The sequence below is a fragment of the Trachypithecus francoisi genome, unplaced genomic scaffold (genome assembly GCF_009764315.1).
Source record: "Trachypithecus francoisi isolate TF-2019V2 unplaced genomic scaffold, Tfra_2.0 Lachesis_group20, whole genome shotgun sequence".
Classification (NCBI taxonomy): domain Eukaryota; kingdom Metazoa; phylum Chordata; class Mammalia; order Primates; family Cercopithecidae; genus Trachypithecus; species Trachypithecus francoisi.
Genome location: NW_022681466.1, coordinates 6,089,817 through 6,105,813, shown reverse-complemented (window position 1 = coordinate 6,105,813; position 15,997 = coordinate 6,089,817). Strand labels below are relative to the sequence as shown.

At 52.1% G+C, this 15,997-nt stretch overlaps 2 protein-coding genes across 14 annotated transcripts in view; one reads left to right on the top strand and one right to left on the bottom strand.

Annotated features, from left to right (window-relative positions):
* The window catches only part of TMEM104 (transmembrane protein 104), a 64,397-nt gene extending 55,274 nt beyond the window's left edge, over window positions 1-9,123 (bottom strand). For 2 of the 3 annotated variants that reach the window (XM_033182067.1, XM_033182068.1), the window contains exons 1-2: window positions 8,906-9,123; window positions 8,090-8,200 (exon numbers count right to left, since the gene is read on the bottom strand). In XM_033182067.1, the coding sequence (XP_033037958.1) occupies window positions 8,090-8,200; window positions 8,906-9,123 (329 nt within the window). The remainder of the gene's footprint in view (window positions 1-8,089; window positions 8,201-8,905) is intronic. The other variant, XM_033182069.1, reaches the window with a different exon arrangement.
* A 2-nt stretch (window positions 9,124-9,125) lies between these two features.
* Window positions 9,126-15,543, top strand: NAT9 (N-acetyltransferase 9 (putative)). Of its 11 annotated transcripts, none has more exons than XM_033182085.1 (8): window positions 9,126-9,213; window positions 9,620-9,674; window positions 9,770-9,855; window positions 12,052-12,164; window positions 12,695-12,838; window positions 13,838-13,897; window positions 14,059-14,153; window positions 14,255-15,543. In XM_033182085.1, the coding sequence occupies exons 3-8, from the start codon at window positions 9,779-9,781 to the stop codon at window positions 14,387-14,389; spliced, it is 624 nt and encodes a 207-aa protein (XP_033037976.1). In that variant the 5' UTR covers window positions 9,126-9,213; window positions 9,620-9,674; window positions 9,770-9,778; the 3' UTR covers window positions 14,390-15,543. The 11 variants fall into 11 exon arrangements, with proteins under 11 accessions (XP_033037976.1, XP_033037982.1, XP_033037981.1 ...); XM_033182091.1 differs by having other exon boundaries at window positions 9,126-9,216; window positions 9,627-9,674; window positions 12,055-12,164; window positions 14,074-14,153; XM_033182090.1 differs by having other exon boundaries at window positions 9,126-9,216; window positions 9,627-9,674; window positions 12,055-12,164; window positions 14,062-14,153.
* Window positions 15,544-15,997: the final 454 nt, after the last annotated feature.

The following is a 15,997-nucleotide window of genomic DNA, read 5'->3' as shown; positions in this document are numbered from 1 at the left end:
TTTAGTAATATTCACAAGGTTGTGTGACCAGCACCACCAGCTAATTCCATTTTATCACCCCCCCCAAAAAACCCATTTCCATTAGCAGCCACTCCCCATTCTTCCCTCCCCGCTTGCCCACCCAACTTCAGGGTGATTTCTCAGGTCACTGACTTCAGGTTTTTAAACCAACCCACAGTTTACAATGATTCCCTTTCCAAGATCTGAACCATGAACTTCCTCTCTGACCCAAGCCCCTACCCTTCTGTGATGCTCTCCAGTCCCCCAGCCTCCTCCCCTGCCAATCCTCCCTCCTAGAAGCCCACCCTGATTTTGGCATCATCAGCTTCCTTTACTGGTGCAATCAGCAGACTCCACCAAGCACACGCCTCCTTTCCTCGTGTATTTCTCTTAGTATCAACCTTTCTGCAGACCTCAAGTCCAGCTGCCCGCTAGTCACCTACACCTAGACATCCCATTAGTGGCCCCATCCTCCTTCCTTCCCCTCCAGATCACAGTCCTAGTGACTTTATTTCTGGAACTTCTTTTGTGGCTAACTCTGGCTCCTATCCTTATTTACAATTCAAATGAGTCTTTCTGGCCTGGACTGGTGCAGCAGACTCCTAACTGGTCTTCCTGTACTCTGCTAAATTGGGCGACTGATCGTATGCTTTACCACCTGTTTCTGATCATTAAAAAAGACAAACACCCCATCTCTGGGAATGCTTACCCGTTTCTCATTTTCTCTTCCTGTTCTTAGAAAGATGCGCTTTTCTTTATTTTAAAAGTTTTCTAAGATAGCCACATGCTGAATTGTTGATCAGAAACCCACAAATTGGTGCCCATTCTCCCAGACTCAGTCAATTATGTTTTTTTTTGAAAGCATGAAGAGGACGGGTGCAGTGGCTCACTCCTGTAATCCCAGCACTTTGGGAGGCTGAGGTGGGTGGATCACAAGGTCAGGAGTTTGAGACCAGCCTATCCAACATGGTGAAACCCTGTCTCTACTGAAAATACAAAAATTAGCCGGGCGGTGGCGTGTGCCTGTAATCCCAGCTACTCAGGAGGCTGAGGCAGAAGAATTGCTTGAACCTGGGAGGTGGAGGTTGCAGTGAGCCAACATCGCGCCACTGCACTCCAGGCTGGGCAACAGAGTGAGACTCCATTCAAAAAAAAAAAAAAAAAAAAAGCATGAAGAAACAGAGATGGCCAACTCCCGCCTTGGGGTATTGGCTGGGGGAAGGAGGGGCTGAGCAGTGGTTAGAAAAGACAGGCTTCCCAGCAGGTGCTAACTGGACATTTGAGAGTAGGACATAAGGGAGGCACCCTGTGGAGAGGAAAGGCTCTCTGCCTGCAGTATGTGAATACCTGGCACAGGACCAAAGCCCTCTTGTGCCACCTCCCCAGCCCCTCAACTCCTACCCAGCCTTCAGGGCCCATTCCAATGCAACTTCTTTTTTCTTTTTTTGAGACCGAGTCTCACTCTGTCGCCCAGGCTGGAGTGCTCACTGCAAGCTCCACCTCCCGGGTTCATGCCATTCTCCTGCCTCAGCCTCCCGAGTAGCTGGGACTACAGGCGCCCGCCACCTCGCCTGGCTAATTTATTGCATTTTTAGTAGAGACGGGGTTTCACCGTGTTAGCCAGGATGGTCTCAATCTCCTGACCTCGTGATCCACCTGCCTCGGCCTCCCAAAGTGCTGGGATTACAGGCGTGAGCCACTGTGCCCGGCCTCTAATGCAACTTCTACCACAAAGTCCTTCCCAGGCTCCCAAAGTTGTCCTGCCTCCCGCCTTTGAATCCTTGTGGCAATAACACTTCTTATGCCCTCTCTTGGGTTTCAGATATTGGCATATTTCTCTTTTCCCTGTTAATACATATGAAGCTCCCTGTGACTGTGGGCTGTGTCTCACTTCTTTCTGCATTTCTCAGGGTGCCTGGCACACAGGCTGGAGATGGGAACACCCAGCTGATTGCACTGGACCCTGCTTGGGTTATCTCTGATGTGAGGCTGAGAGTCTTCATCATCCAGTTTTGGATATCACAATCTCAATTTTTATTTTTTGAGACGGAGTCTTGCTCTGCTGCCCAGGTTGAAGTGCAGTGGTGTGATCTTGGCTCACTGCAACCTCCGCCTTCCAGATTCAAGCGATTCTCCTGCCTCAGCCTCTGGAGTAGCTGGGATTACAGGTGCCCACCACCATGTCTGGCTAAGTTTTGTAATTTTATTAGAGACAGCGTTTCGCCATGTTGGCCGGGCTAGTCTCTAACCCCTGACCTCAGGTGATCCACCCGCCTCGGCTTCCCAAAGTGCTGGGATTACAGGAGTGAGCCACTGGGCCCAGTCTGCAATCTCAATTTGATCCCACAGACAAATCCCAGAAGGATGAAAACAAGTTTGAATTATCTTCCTACTGCCTTGCTTGGATCACAACATCATCATGATATGATTCCCCTCTGGGAGTCCTGGCTCAGAGTGGTGCTGCTAGAAGAATTTTGAGGGCAGAAGCTAGGTGAGACAGGGAACACACAGCCCATTGCTGGTCTTCTGAATGGGAAGTTCTGGCTTTTCACAGTAACTGTGAATGTCTATAACTAACTCATGTTTACTTTTGCTGAGGTTAGTTTCAATCACTGGCACTTTCATGCTCTTGCGTACAAGGGTGGGAATGGGTCACCTAGCTAGTTCAGTTCTGTTCATTTATTCAACAACCAACAAGAGCCTTCTACAGACTGGGCCCTGTGCTTGGAACTGAGGATATGATAATAAACCAGACAGATATGGCCCTTGAACTCATGGGGCTACATTCTAAGTAGGAGACAGACAACAAGAAAACAACTACAGGCCAGGTGCGGTGGCTCACACCTGTGATCCTAGCCCTTTGAGGTGGGCATATTGTCTCAGCTGAGGAGTTCGAGACTAGCCTGGGCAACATGGCAAAACTCCATCTCTACTAAAATACAAAAAATTAGCCGGGCATGATGGTGCATGCCTGTAATCCCAGCTACTCGGGAGGCTGAGGCATGAGAATCACTTGAACTCGGGAGGCAGAGGTTGCAGTGAGCTGAGATCATGCCACTGCACTCCAGCCTGGGAAGAAAACAACTACGGTTTGAGAGAGGCATTATGAAGCAAAGAATCAGGGCGCTGTGAGAAGACACAGTGGGAAAGCACTGGAAACAGTGGATACCCCAGGAAGGGTGCTGGAGGATGAGAAGGTGCTGCCCAGCAGGCAACAGACGAGGGAGAGACTTCCAGGTCCAGAGGCCTACAGGTAGTAGGCCTACAGAGGCAGGTAGGCTCGAGGAGCTTTCAGAAGGCCTGTGCGGCTGAAGCACAGTAAGCTGCGTGGGGGTGGGGCTGGAAGAGGCTGCAGTCAGACTGCGCAGAGCCCTTTTGGATGGGACAAGGGGTTGGATGTTTTGGAGCATTTGGAGCAGGGCACTAACAGAACAGACCCCAGCAGACAACCTAACATCTGCCCTCCTTGCAGCTCTGTGCTCTGCTTATCGCTTCTGTAAGCAGTAATACTTACGAAGGGATAAAAACCTTCTTTCTTTATGGAGAATGATTTCCCATAATGGAAGCAAAGAGAAAGCAAAGAGGCATAAGAAAGTGATAGTTCTAGGCTAGGTATGCTGGCTCATGCCTGTGATCCCAGCACTCCTGAGGTGGGAGGATGGCTTGAGTCCAGCAGTTTGAGACCAGCCTAGGAAATGTAGCAAGACTCTGTCTCTACAGAAAATAAAAAATATTAGCCAGGGATGGTGGCAAGCACCTGTAGTCCCAGCTACTTGGAAGACTGAGATGGGAAAATCGCCTGAGCCCAGAAGTCAAGGCTGCAGTGAGCTGTAATTGCTTACTGGGTGTCAGAGTGAGACCCTGTCTTAAGAAAAAGAAAGAAAGTAATGGTTCTTGGGCAAAAGTTTTATGGGGAGACTAAACAGTATAAGAGGCATCTGTAAATTCAGGGAAGCTTAAAGGTCTTGGGATGTAAAAGTCAAAGGTCTCTTGTGGATCAGGGTTTCTCACCTTGGGCACTGTGGAAATTTGGGGGCCAGGTCTTTTTTCATGATGGGGGCCTGTCCTGTGCATTGTAGGATGTTTAGTGACATCCCTGGCCTTTACCCACTAGGTGCCAGTAACAACCTCTCTCCAACCATTAGAGTCCTGACAATCAAAAATGCCTCTAGACACTGCCTACTGTCCTCTGGGGGGCAGAATCGCCACTAGCTGACAACCACTGCTGTAGAGAGAGGTACAATGAAATAAGCATGCTCCCAAAAGAGACTTACGAACCTTTAAGAACTTTACAAAGCAATGAATGAAGAGAGAAACTACAGTTGAGAACAGAAAGGGGTCATTGCAGTTGTCTTGCTTTGCGGCAATTTTTTCAGTTCCAAGGCAAGCCCTGTGTGTTTAGTGGGCGCTCAGGGAATCCTGCAGGGTAATGTAGGACTTCTCTGCTTTCTGAGGACTGCGGCAGTCCTGGCAAGCATTCGATCCTCTTTACCTTCTGTAAAGGTAATCAGTGAGGGCCAATCACAAGGAGCAGACATAGAGGCAGGAAGCAAATCTGGGCTGAGCCACAGGCTGGGTCAGGAGGGGTTGTGGGGAAGGAAGAGAAAGGAGACCTTCTCTTCTGTTGGTCGTGGGGCGGTTCTGTGGGCCAGATTCTGGGAAGTAGTGGCAGAAAGCTGAGGAACAGGCTCTACTGCAGTCTCGATAATGAAGACCAATGCATGCATCCTAAACTGAGTTACCTCCAATTCTCACCTCTTCCTCTGTGGCTGCACTGGAGGAGGCACAGGCACTGCTCCTTGGGACTGCTGGCCTGCTCTCCTATGCTCTAGAGAGCTCAGTGCAGCATCCCACATGCCTCACCTCCACCCAGCAGCCTCACTCATGACCTGCATGGGGCAGACGTCACCAGTATCTTTCAACAGCTTCCCTTCTGACAGTTGTCAAAGGAAACAGAAGGCAGCAAAGATGCGGAAGCAATGACTAGGATTTCAGGGTGTGAAACAAGCACTCTCTCCTTCGAAAGCAACCACAATCTTGAGCAGGAACCAGCAGGCAGAGGCACCCTCAGTGGCTGACCCTTCTGTCGGGCGTGACCTACGGCATCCTGTATTTTGATCACACGACAACCACTTCAGTTCTGTGTCACTCCTGGTCCTCATAAATGGAGAAACACACATGCCTGTCCTGAGATCCCTTATGGGGACATGTACCTGTCTGAACCATGTTCCTGTGTTCAGCACTATCCTTGAGAGAGTGGGACATCTGAGCCACCTAGGTGGTTCATCTACTTGTTACAAATATTTTAGGCAGAATAATTCAAGCTAAAGCGAACATCCTTGGAACTCCTGAAGGGGAAAAAAACTCAAAATAAATGAGGCAATAAAGAACTAAGGAGAAGCTTTGTCTTGTAAATGACCATGGGCTGAAGCACATGTATGAATTACATGCCCCCTTTCTTGGTTTCCCAAGGCAGCCAGAGCAGAGTTCTGTTCACATTGTCTTGAGCTGGGGCCTGCAGGGGTAGTCAGAGCAGCATCAGCAGCAAGTTAGTTCCACAGCTTATCTGAACTCAGTGACAACAAACTCTTCTGGTTGTACAGAGGACCAAGAATTGTTCCAGGATGGGGGAGTGAAGGAACCCTTAGGAAGCAGGTGTCTTCTCCCCTCAGAACACTGACCACTATACCTCCTGTTTGATGCCACATCATCCCCACCCCACCCCACCTCCTCCCTACATCTCTCTTCACCAGTAGGATAAGAGAACACAAGCACTTGTTTATGGCCAATGCCCAGAGCTGGCCCTCTGGGCAACAAAGACCCTGAACGAAATAAAACACATAGGAGATGGAGAACAAAAAAGGGCAGAGGGCACTGAAGCTTGCGGGCCTAACTTCCTGATTTCCTGTGGGCACGTGACTTGTGAAAGGACCCCTTAAACAACCGGACACACAAGAAATGGGGACATATCAAAGTGTTTTCCTTACAAAACTTACTTACAGGGATGACTCATTTCCTTATCTTTAAGTTTACAGATGTTGTAAGAAAAAGCAGGAACTGTGGTGACTTTTATATTAATAGACAGCATGGAGATTTCATCGCTGACAGTAGGAGGCTGAGAGCTGTTACATAATTCCACAAACGAGAGGGACAGTATTCATTCCATTCCAGGGTTCATGAAAGACTTTCCCTGAGAGGCCAGGTGCAGTGGCACACAGCTGTAATCCTAGCACTTTGGGAGGACGAGGCAGGTGGATCACCTGAGGTCAGGAATTCAAGACCAGCATGACCAACATGGTGAAACCCTGTCTCTACTAAATACAAAAAAATTAGCCAGGCGTGGTGGTGCATGCCTGTAGTCCCAGCTACTTGAGAGGCTGGGGCAGGAGAATCCCTTGAACTCAGGAGGCGGAGGCAGTGAGCTGAGATTGCGCCATTGCACTCCAGCCTGGGCAACCAGAGTGAAACTCTGTCTTAAAAAAAAAAAAAAAAAAAGAGACTTCCCCTGAGAAATTACAGAGGTGAAGGGTGAAGAAGGCTCCTTTACTGCCACACATAATGGCACAGGCCCAATAGGAAGACTCTGGAATCACGAAGGCTTTCTTCCAGCTGTGAAGGAAGTATCTCTAAGCCATTTCCTTGTGGAGACCCTTCCTTGTCCATCACACCACAATGCTAGCCTGTGAAGCTAGCAGAAAAAGACCAGGGATCCCCCCAGGCTAGGAAGCTATGTACAAGGCAGGGCAGCTGTTGAAGGCAGGTCAAGTTCTAGAAAGAAGACTCTTGCTACTTAGGGCAGTGCTGCTTTTGCCTGGGATAGTTGGTAACAACCTGAGTCAACCATCTGATTATTCCAACCCTCTGGCTACTTATCCAGACAAGATGGCCCTGTGATGTAACAACTATGACCAATCATACGTTACATAGAGAAGATAAATTGAGTATGTGTTGGGGGCAGCGAGAGGTAACACAGACCTAAGACAGTGAAATCAATCATGCTAGCTGTTCTAATTGCAGAGTCCACCAAACTGTAATTAGAATCTTTGTTTTTTTTTTTTTTTTGAGACGGAGTCTGGCTCTATCGCCCAGGCTGGAGTGCGATGGCCGGATCTCAGCTCACTGCAAGCTCCGCCTCCCAGGTTCACGCCATTCTCCTGCCTCCGCCTCCAAGTAGCTGGGACTACAGGTGCCCGCCACGTCGCCGGCTAGTTTTTTGTATTCTTTAGTAGAGACGGGGTTTCACCGTATTAGCCAGGATGGTCTCGATCTCCTGACCTTGTGATCCGCCCGTCTCGGCCTCCCAAAGTGCTGGGATTACAGGCTTGAGCCACCGCGCCCGGCCGGCTAATTAGAAGTCTTTGTATGCTTTCGCTGCTTCTTACGCCATCCAAGACTATAAAAGTTGTGCAATTTAAAATTCAGTAAAGATCAAAGCGGTTTCCAACTACTGAGATGAGCAAAACCCAGAGTCAACAGCTGTCAATCACTGTTCATCTGAAGGGCAGCACTGCAGGCAAGTGGTAGCCTGGAGATGAACATTATTTATTCATTTTTGAGACGGAGTTTCGCTCTTTTTGCCCAGGCTGGAGTGCAATGGCTCGATCTCAGCTCACTGCAACCTCCGCCTCCCAGGTTCTCCTGCCTCAGCCTCCCGAGTAGCTGGGATTACAGGCACATGCCACCATGCCTGGCTAATTTTGTATTTTTAGTAGAGACAGGGTTTTACCATGTTGGCCAGGCTAGTCTTGAACTCCAGACCTCAGGACATCTGCCCGCCTGGGCCTCACAAAGTGCTGGGATTACAGGCGTGAGCCACCGCGCCTGGCTCAGGATTAACATTACAAACAGCACGGCGATTTTGTTTGGTTTGACCACTCTGACAAACACCTTAAAAAGAGAATAAATCTGACTTACATTCTGAGCCACCAGAGTAGCCGTGTAGCCACTGCCCCATGGAACTCCCCCATCCTGCTTCCACCACGGTCTGCTCAAGCAGCAGCACTCACTAGTCCCATCCCCAGGAAGCAGTGTGCTTTTCTAGAAGCCAGGAACACTTCAGTGAGCAAAAGGTTCTATAAGTCACACTCACGTAGGAAGAATAGAGTTCCCCCGTCTCTGTAATTTCACCCGCCATTTCCAAAAGTGAGGAAGCGCTGGCAGCCGAGGTTCCTTAGGTGCAGGGGCGGCGGCTGCTGCACCTCCTTAAAACAAAAGAGCGGAGTTCACCTGTCTGATGGACTGAGATGGGGTGGGAGGAGGCTTGCAGCCTTTCCCCGCCACCTCTAGTTCTTTTATCACAGACACTTAGGGCCTCAGTATCTCTCACAAGACTCAACCCCGAGGGAGGGTCACCCCGGATGACAGAAATCTGGACGATTTCTTCTAACTTCTCCCTTGCTGTGCAGGACACTGCTCTGTGCCCAGCACGGATGTTTTCAATGTTGCTCGGAGTGCAAGTGATTGAAGGGGCCTCTAAAGTCACTAAGTCTCACCCACCACAAGAGCCCCCTTTCCACGCTCTGGGATGGTTATCCCCATTTAATCACAGCAACCAGGAGCTCACTATCACACAGGGGACCCCAAGGAACCGTCTGCCGCCTCTGCCTAGGGCAGGGAGCTGGGGGCTTTCCTACATTATCCCTCCAACCCCACTCAAGGCCCTAAGGTCTTCTTTTCTTAACGGGGCCTCCACTCCCTGGCCCAACCTACTCTCTTAGGGTTCCCCACCCTCAAAGCTCCCTCTTTTCTCAAGAGCCCCACTCCCAGCCTCTCCCTCTCTCTGCCTCCTGGAGGAGTCCCGAGTCTGATGCAGCCCCGCCCCGCCCCAACCTATCCCATCCCGTCCAGTCCTCTCCCGCCCGTCCCGTCCCGACTCGACTCGACCCGACCCGACCCGACCCGACACCTGCAGCACAGCCAGCTCCGAAGCCTCCACCTCCCGCCAGTAGGCTGCTGCCGGCGCCAGCTGTCCCGCACCAGCGTCCGCAGCGCGCATGCGCCCGCCCCGCAGCCCACCTTCTTCGCGCGCGCTGACTGGGCGCCTCGCGGGGGCGGGACCGGGATTGGGGCAAGGCGGCTGCCGTCAGCATGGCGGAAGTGGGCGGGGCGCGCTCTCACGCGCATGTGGGAGGGGCGGTAGCCGGTCGGGCCTGGGAGCCTGGCTGGTTGGAGGAGGTGGATCACCTCTTCTGCAGTGGACGATTTCGTCGGTGGTAGGTGGGTGTGAGCTTGGCAGTACCCGGGTCCGCGTGGTTCTAGGGTCGAGGAGAGTGATCTAGAACGCCACTTAAAGGGGAAGGCCTGAGATTAAGCCCGCCTTGCCCTGAAGTGGTCGGAGGCGGGGATGAGGGAGTGGCCAGAGCCCCGTGGGGTGGTCGCCACGGTGAGGCTGGAAGCAGGTTTAAGGCAGGGCTGAAAGTTGACTCTAGGTTGGAATCCCTGGACTGGGGCAAGTAATGGGAGCTCTAGAGATAAGGCTTGGTACTTGGTGCTTGGGTTTGAGGAATCGAAGTTCTGGGGAGTGGACGGAAGGAACCGGCAGAAATGGAGCCCGGGTTTGGCCCCCTGGCGTGGGAGTCAAAGATTGTTTAATAATCCTTAACCAGCCTGTTTCTCTTTCTTGCAAGAATTTTTGGAGTCTGTATTCTCTGGAGTGTCTGGAAGGAAAGAATGACGTAAGTCAACTTAGCCCCAGCAGGAAAGCCGGAGCTCCCACCCAAAGTTGGAAAATCGGGGTCCTGAAGTCTTTGCTCTGCCTATCTGCATGCAGGCTGCTACCATGAGGTTGAATCAGAACACCATGCTGCTGGGGAAGAAGGTGGTACTTGTACCCTACACCTCGGAGCATGTGCCCAGGTATCTTTCCTGCTTGACATGGGGTGCGTAGCAGCATCCAGAGCTGTGTAAGGTACAGCCCAGTCTCAGGGCTGTTTCCCCTAAGAAGAAACATTGGTTGTAAGAAATAACTATATATGAGGGGGAGAAAAAAGGCTGGGTGCCGAGGCTCTCGCCTGTAATCCCAGGACTTTGGGAGGCTGTGGCAGGAGGATCGCTTGAGCCCAGGAGTTCGAGACCAGCTTGGGTAACATAGCAAGACCTCATCTCTACAAAAAATATAAAAATTAGTCAGGCATGGTTGTGCACAGCTGTAGTCCCAGCTACTAGGGAGGCTGAGGTGGGAGGATTGCCTGAGCCCAGGAGTTGAAGACTGCAGTGAGCTGTGATTGCACCACTGTACTCCAGCCTGAGTGACAGAGCAAGAACCTGTCTCAAAAAAAAAAAAAAAGCCAGCACAGTGGCTGGCATCTGTAACCCCAGCACTTTGGGAGGCTGAGGCAGGCGGATTATGAGGCCAGGAGTTCGAGACCAGCCTGGTCAACATGATGAAACGCCGTCTCTAGTAAAAATACAAAAAATTAGCAAGACTTGGTGGCAGGCACCTGTAATCGCTGCTACTCGGGAGGCTGAGGCAGTAGAAACGCTTGAACCAGGGAGTCGGAGGTTGCAGTGAGCCAAGATCACACTGCTGCACTCCAGTCTGGGCAACAGAGCGAGACTCCGTCTCAAAAAAAAAAAAAAAAAAGGCGGGTGTCTCACTCCTGTAATCTCAGCACTTTGGGAGGCTGAGGCAATTGGATCATGAGGTCAGGAGTTCGATCAGCCTGGCCAACGTGATGAAACCCTGTCTTTACTAAAAATCAAAAAAAGTAGATGGGCTTGGTGGCAGGCACCTGTAATCCCAGCTACTTGGGAGGGTGAGGCAGGAGAATCGCTTGAACTGGGGAGGGGGAGGTTGCGGTGAGCCAAGATCACACCACTGCACTCCAGCATGGGTAACAGAGCAAGACTGTCTCAAAAAAAAAAAAAAAGAAAAAGAAAAGAAAAAAGACTGAGCGCAGTGGCTCAGGCCTGTAATCCCAGCACGAGAGGCTGAGGCGGGCAGATCACGAGGTCAGGAGATCAAGACCATCCTGGCTAATACGGTGAAACCACGTCTCTACTAAAAATACAAAAAAATTAGCTGGGCATGGTGGCGGGCACCTGTAGTCCCTACTACTTGGGAGGCTGAGGCAGGAGAATGGCGTGAACCCAGGAGGTGGACCTTGCAGTGAGCCAAGATTGCGCCACTGCACTCCAGCCTGGGTGATAGAGGGAGACTCCATCTCAGAAAAAAAAAAAGAGACCAGCCTGACCAACATGGAGAAACCCCGTCTCTACTAAAAATACAAAAACATTAGCTGGGTGTAGTGGCACATGCCTGTAATCCCAGCCTGGGTAACAAGAGTGAAACTCTGTGTCAAAAAAAAAAAAAAAAAAATAGCAGAAGCTGGGGACTGTGACTTCCTTGGAAGGAGCTGCCCATCCTCTTCCCTTTCTTTCTCTCAGCTTTCTTTTTGGCCTTTCAGCAAGGAATTGCTTTATGTAAACTAAAATGTGTAAGAAAAAGACATTGTCTTTTCACCTAATCATAAATTAGTGATGTTTCCCTGGTGTCAGGGTTTATGTTCAGTTCTTGGAGACTTAATGTTAGCTTGTCCTTAAACTCTGAGCTGATGAGTTGTGATATCTACCATTCGAAAGGCCAGGACTGAGTCCTGATGGGATTCCTGTGGGGGCAGTTGGCACATGGCTGGTAGGTTGGGATAGGGGTGCTGTAGCTGGGTATTCTCTACTTGTAGTGTTCCGTTTGAGGGTTCCTGGTGCCCTAACTTTGTGGGGATCTGTCCAGCTGCCTTTGTTGAGGTCGGCTTGCCATATACTTCCCCTTCTGGAATTTGAAGAATGTTTGGTTTCAGACTGCTCTTCCGCACTGATCTGAGACAGGATAGGAAGTTGGACAGATAGAACTGACTCCTCCTGCTGTTCTCGTGTAAGACTAGCTTGCTTCTGGGTCTTGTGCCTGTGGCCCCTGCCTTAGGAGCAGTCATAACCCTTTGGGTGTTCTTTGAGCCCTGTGTTAGCCCTGTGGGGTTCTGGACCCTCACATTATAAGGTGTCAGACATATGCCTCTGAATGAGTCCTCCATGTCTAAGGTCACCCCTCTGTCCCAGCAGGTATCACGAGTGGATGAAATCAGAGGAGCTGCAGCGTTTGACAGCCTCAGAGCCGCTGACCCTGGAGCAGGAGTATGCCATGCAGCACAGCTGGCGGGAAGATGCAGACAGTGAGGAGTGCCCCCCACTCCCCCTAGCCCTGGTACTGGGAGGGCTGATCCACAGCCAGTCTCCAGGTTCCCTGCCTTTTCCAGTCCCGCTATAGAAGCTTTGTGAAAAGCCTGAAAGGTGCTGGAACTCCTGTATTCTCATGCCCCTGAAGCCAGTCCCTGTGGCTGACCCTTCGGTCCTCTTCCCCACCCACTGCATTGGGCTTGGAAGGATTTAGAGAAAGTAGAGCATCTGGGGCTCTGGCTGTAAATTTCCGCCCTGCCCCTCACATCCCTCACCACAGCCTAGTGTGACCGTGCTCCCCTGTCTTCCCTGCTCTCTGAGAATTTGGTTGCTGGTTGGAGAGGCTTTTTCTGTAGGAGGCAGATTTGGAGTTTTGTAATGAGCTGAAGGAAGCTCTGGGACCCCCTCTTCTCCTGGCAGACTCAGAGATGCTGGTGTTCTGCAGTGCTGTGGTTTGGGTAGGAATACCATCCTCTCTTCTCTCCTCTGGGAAGTGTGTGCGATAGCCCTGTCACCTCCTCCTCAGAGTGTACCTTCATTGTGCTGGATGCCGAGAAGTGGCAGGCCCAGCCAGGCGCCACCGAAGAGAGTTGCATGGTGGGAGATGTAAACCTCTTCCTCACAGATCTAGAAGACCCTACCCTGGGGGAGATCGAGGTCATGATTGCAGGTTTGTTTCACCTAGCCCTGCCTTCCCCCGACTCTTGGCTGTCAGATATGCTGACTGTCAGATATGCTGACTCTGAGCCTGCAGAGGCCGCATAGGGTGGGCACTCACAGGGCTCACTGGGAGGCTCCATGTTGGTGAGCCCAGGGCCTGGCTGGGCAGCCTGCCCACCTAGTCCCCCTCAGCCTGGTACACCCCCAGGCACATCACTTTACTCCTTGTGCTTAGGCGTAAACTTAACCCTCGGTATGGGGTAGATTCAAGGATGGTCAGTACTTGGGGTGGGCTGGGGACCCTCAGAAAATGAATGGTCTTCTCTGGAGCATCTTGTCATATTACAGGGGGAGGCTCTCCTGTTTCTGCTCCTTCTTGGTCCTCAGTTTCCCCCAAGTGGCTACTGACTATCCCCGTGAGGCAGCCCACTGACTCCATGAGGTAAAGGAGTCAGCTTTGAAATCAAATTGCTGGCCACTGCACTCCAGCCTGGGCGACAGAGCGAGACTCGTCTCAAAAAAAAAAAAAAAAGGCCGGGCGCGGTGGCTCAAGCCTGTAATCCCAGCACTTTGGGAGGCCGAGACGGGCGGATCACGAGGTCAGGAGATCGAGACCATCCTGGCTAACATGGTGAAACCCCGTCTCTACTAAAAAAAAATACAAAAAACTAGCCGGGCGAGGTGGCGGGCGCCTGTAGTCCCAGCTACTGGGAGGCTGAGGCGGGAGAATGGCGTAAACCCGGGAGGCGGAGCTTGCAGTGAGCTGAGATCCGGCCACTGCACTCCAGCCTGGGCGACAGAGCGAGACTCGTCTCAAAAAAAAAAAAAAAATTGCTGGGTGCAAGCTGTGAGGCCTTTTGCACTTCTCTGTGCTTGTTTCCTCGTCTGCAGAATGGTAATGATAGTAGCAACTTCAGAGTTGTTGAGAATTAAATGAGATGATGTCTGTCAAGTGCCCACACTGGGGCCTGGCACATGGCGTCAGTGCCGCTCCTGTTGTTTCTCCTAGAGCCCAGCTGCAGGGGTAAGGGCCTTGGCACTGAGGCCGTTCTCGCGATGCTGTCTTACGGTAAGAAAGTGTGAGCAGACAATGCGGGAAGTGGCCAGGCCTCAGGTGAACCTTGTTCAGGTCTGAGGGTTGGGGGCAGGTGAAGGTTCCTCCTCTGCAGCTTGGGACAGGAGGGGTGGGGGTAGGCGCCTCCTTACTTGCCCCTCTCTCATCTCTGCGAGGAGTGACCACACTAGGTCTGACCAAGTTTGAGGCTAAAATTGGGCAAGGAAATGTACCAAGCATCCGGATGTTCCAGAAACTTCACTTTGAGCAGGTAAGGATGTCCTTGGGCGGAGTGGGGCCTAGACCTGGGTGGTGGGCCTGGTGGTGTTAATACTGTAACTTAGCAGGCTTTGTTCTCTCTGGCTCACGTAGGTGGCTGCGAGCAGCGTTTTTCAGGAGGTGACCCTCCGACTGACAGTGAGTGAGTCCGAGCATCAGTGGCTTCTGGAGCAGACTAGCCACGTGGAAGAGAAGCCTTACAGAGATGGGTCGGCAGAGCCCTGCTGATGGCTGGGCCTTGTGGGCAGCCACCCTGTGTGAGCAGGGTGTTGGGCCCACGCACTCCAAAGACCAGAGCCCTGCACTGGGAGAGTGCTCCTGGCCCAGCCCCAGGCTGGGAATCACCTTTCCGGGCCCGTCAGACTGTGGCGGGGCTTGCTGTGGCCTCCCTCCAGCTGGTGGTGTGGCTGAGCAGACTCCAGGGCCAGGGCCAGTCCCCTTCTCCCCTCCTGGCCAAAGCCAGACCCAGACTCTAGGAAACTGGAATGGAGGGCAGGAATCCATGGGAGATGTTGGGATGAAGGTGGGAGCTGGAGGTGCAGGGGTACCTGGAGCATGGATGGGAGTGGAGAGACCTTTCTCCTTGGAGGCCAGAGGTTCTGCCCTGGCTGGGAGTGAAGCTCCAGGCATGGCCAGCTTTCCTGGTTTTCCCATTTAGTCTGTGTCAAGAGCTACCAGGAGGCCCAGCCTCCGTGTCCACTCAAGGGCAGCTTGGTCCTCTTGTCCTGTGGCAGCAGGCTGCTGTGACCCTGGGAGCTTGACCCGGGAACAACAGGTGGTCCAGAGAGAGTGTGGCCTGGCCCCTCAACCTAGCGTCCCTCCTCCTCTCTCCTGGAGCCAGTCTTGAATTTAAAGGCATTAGTGTGGATACAGCTCCTTGTGGCCGGAGAACACCCCTCTGTTGATGAAGCTCAGGGGGCACTGAGGAAGCAGAGGCCCCTCAGGGTGCCCTCCTGAAGACAGTGTCAGGCCATCAGCTATGTCCCTCTGGTGCTCTCACATCTGCTCCTCACCCTGCACCTCTAGGAGCAGCTGCACCTGACTGGCCACGCGGGGGCAGTGGAGGCACAGGCTCAGGGTGGCCGGGCTACCTGGCACCCATGGCTTACAAAGTAGAGCTGGCCCAGTCTCTCTCCACCTGAGGGGAGCACTCTGACTCCTAACAGTCTTCCATGCCCTGCCATCATCTGGGGTGGCTGTCAAGAAAGGCCGGGCATGCTTTCAAATTGCAGGGTATTTACCAGGCGGGGAAACAGTCTTAGATAAGTAAGGTGACTTGCCTAAGGCTTCCGAGCCACCCTTGATCCTGGAGTCTCACACCAGACTACATGTGAAAAACTGACACTGAAAACATGCCTCAGGATAAAACGAACATCATAAAATGAACGTGTTGTTTGCTGTGGCTCCCTTCGTTCCACATGTACCTCAGCAATGGGAGTTCCCTCGAGGCCACCCATTCCTTCCACCAGTGTTCAGGTTAATGAAGAGTCAAAGGTCCCCCAGGGCTTCCCCATCTGGCAGATGAGGTAGGGAGGGGCCCCTCCACAACCCCTGTCGGGAGGAATCTGTCAGGGGCCAAAGGGTAGAAGCAAGGGTGGGGTGGGGACAGGTCAGCTGAACAGGGTGCTGTTGTGATAAGGGTTTTGGATGGTTCCTCTAACAAGGAGCAGATGGCCAGATAGTGACTGGTCTGTGGACACGGCCCACTCCCTGATTCCAGATCTTCCTGCTTTACTCATTCCTCTCTGCCCGGAGCCTGTCTTCTGAGAGGTGTCCTTTGGATTGGGTGGCGACTAGCCTGGGGGCACCTTCCTTCTGAGCACCTGCCTGGAACCT

Excerpts from the sequence above, each read along its gene's own strand:
- NAT9 (XM_033182082.1), top strand. The coding sequence starts at position 9,764 with ATGCAGGCTGCTACCATGAGGTTGAATCAGAACACCATGCTGCTGGGG. Across the intron at positions 13,898-14,058 it reads TCTCGCGATGCTGTCTTACG|GAGTGACCACACTAGGTCTG; the intron begins GTAAGAAAGTGT and ends CATCTCTGCGAG. Across the intron at positions 14,154-14,254 it reads AGAAACTTCACTTTGAGCAG|GTGGCTGCGAGCAGCGTTTT; the intron begins GTAAGGATGTCC and ends TGGCTCACGTAG.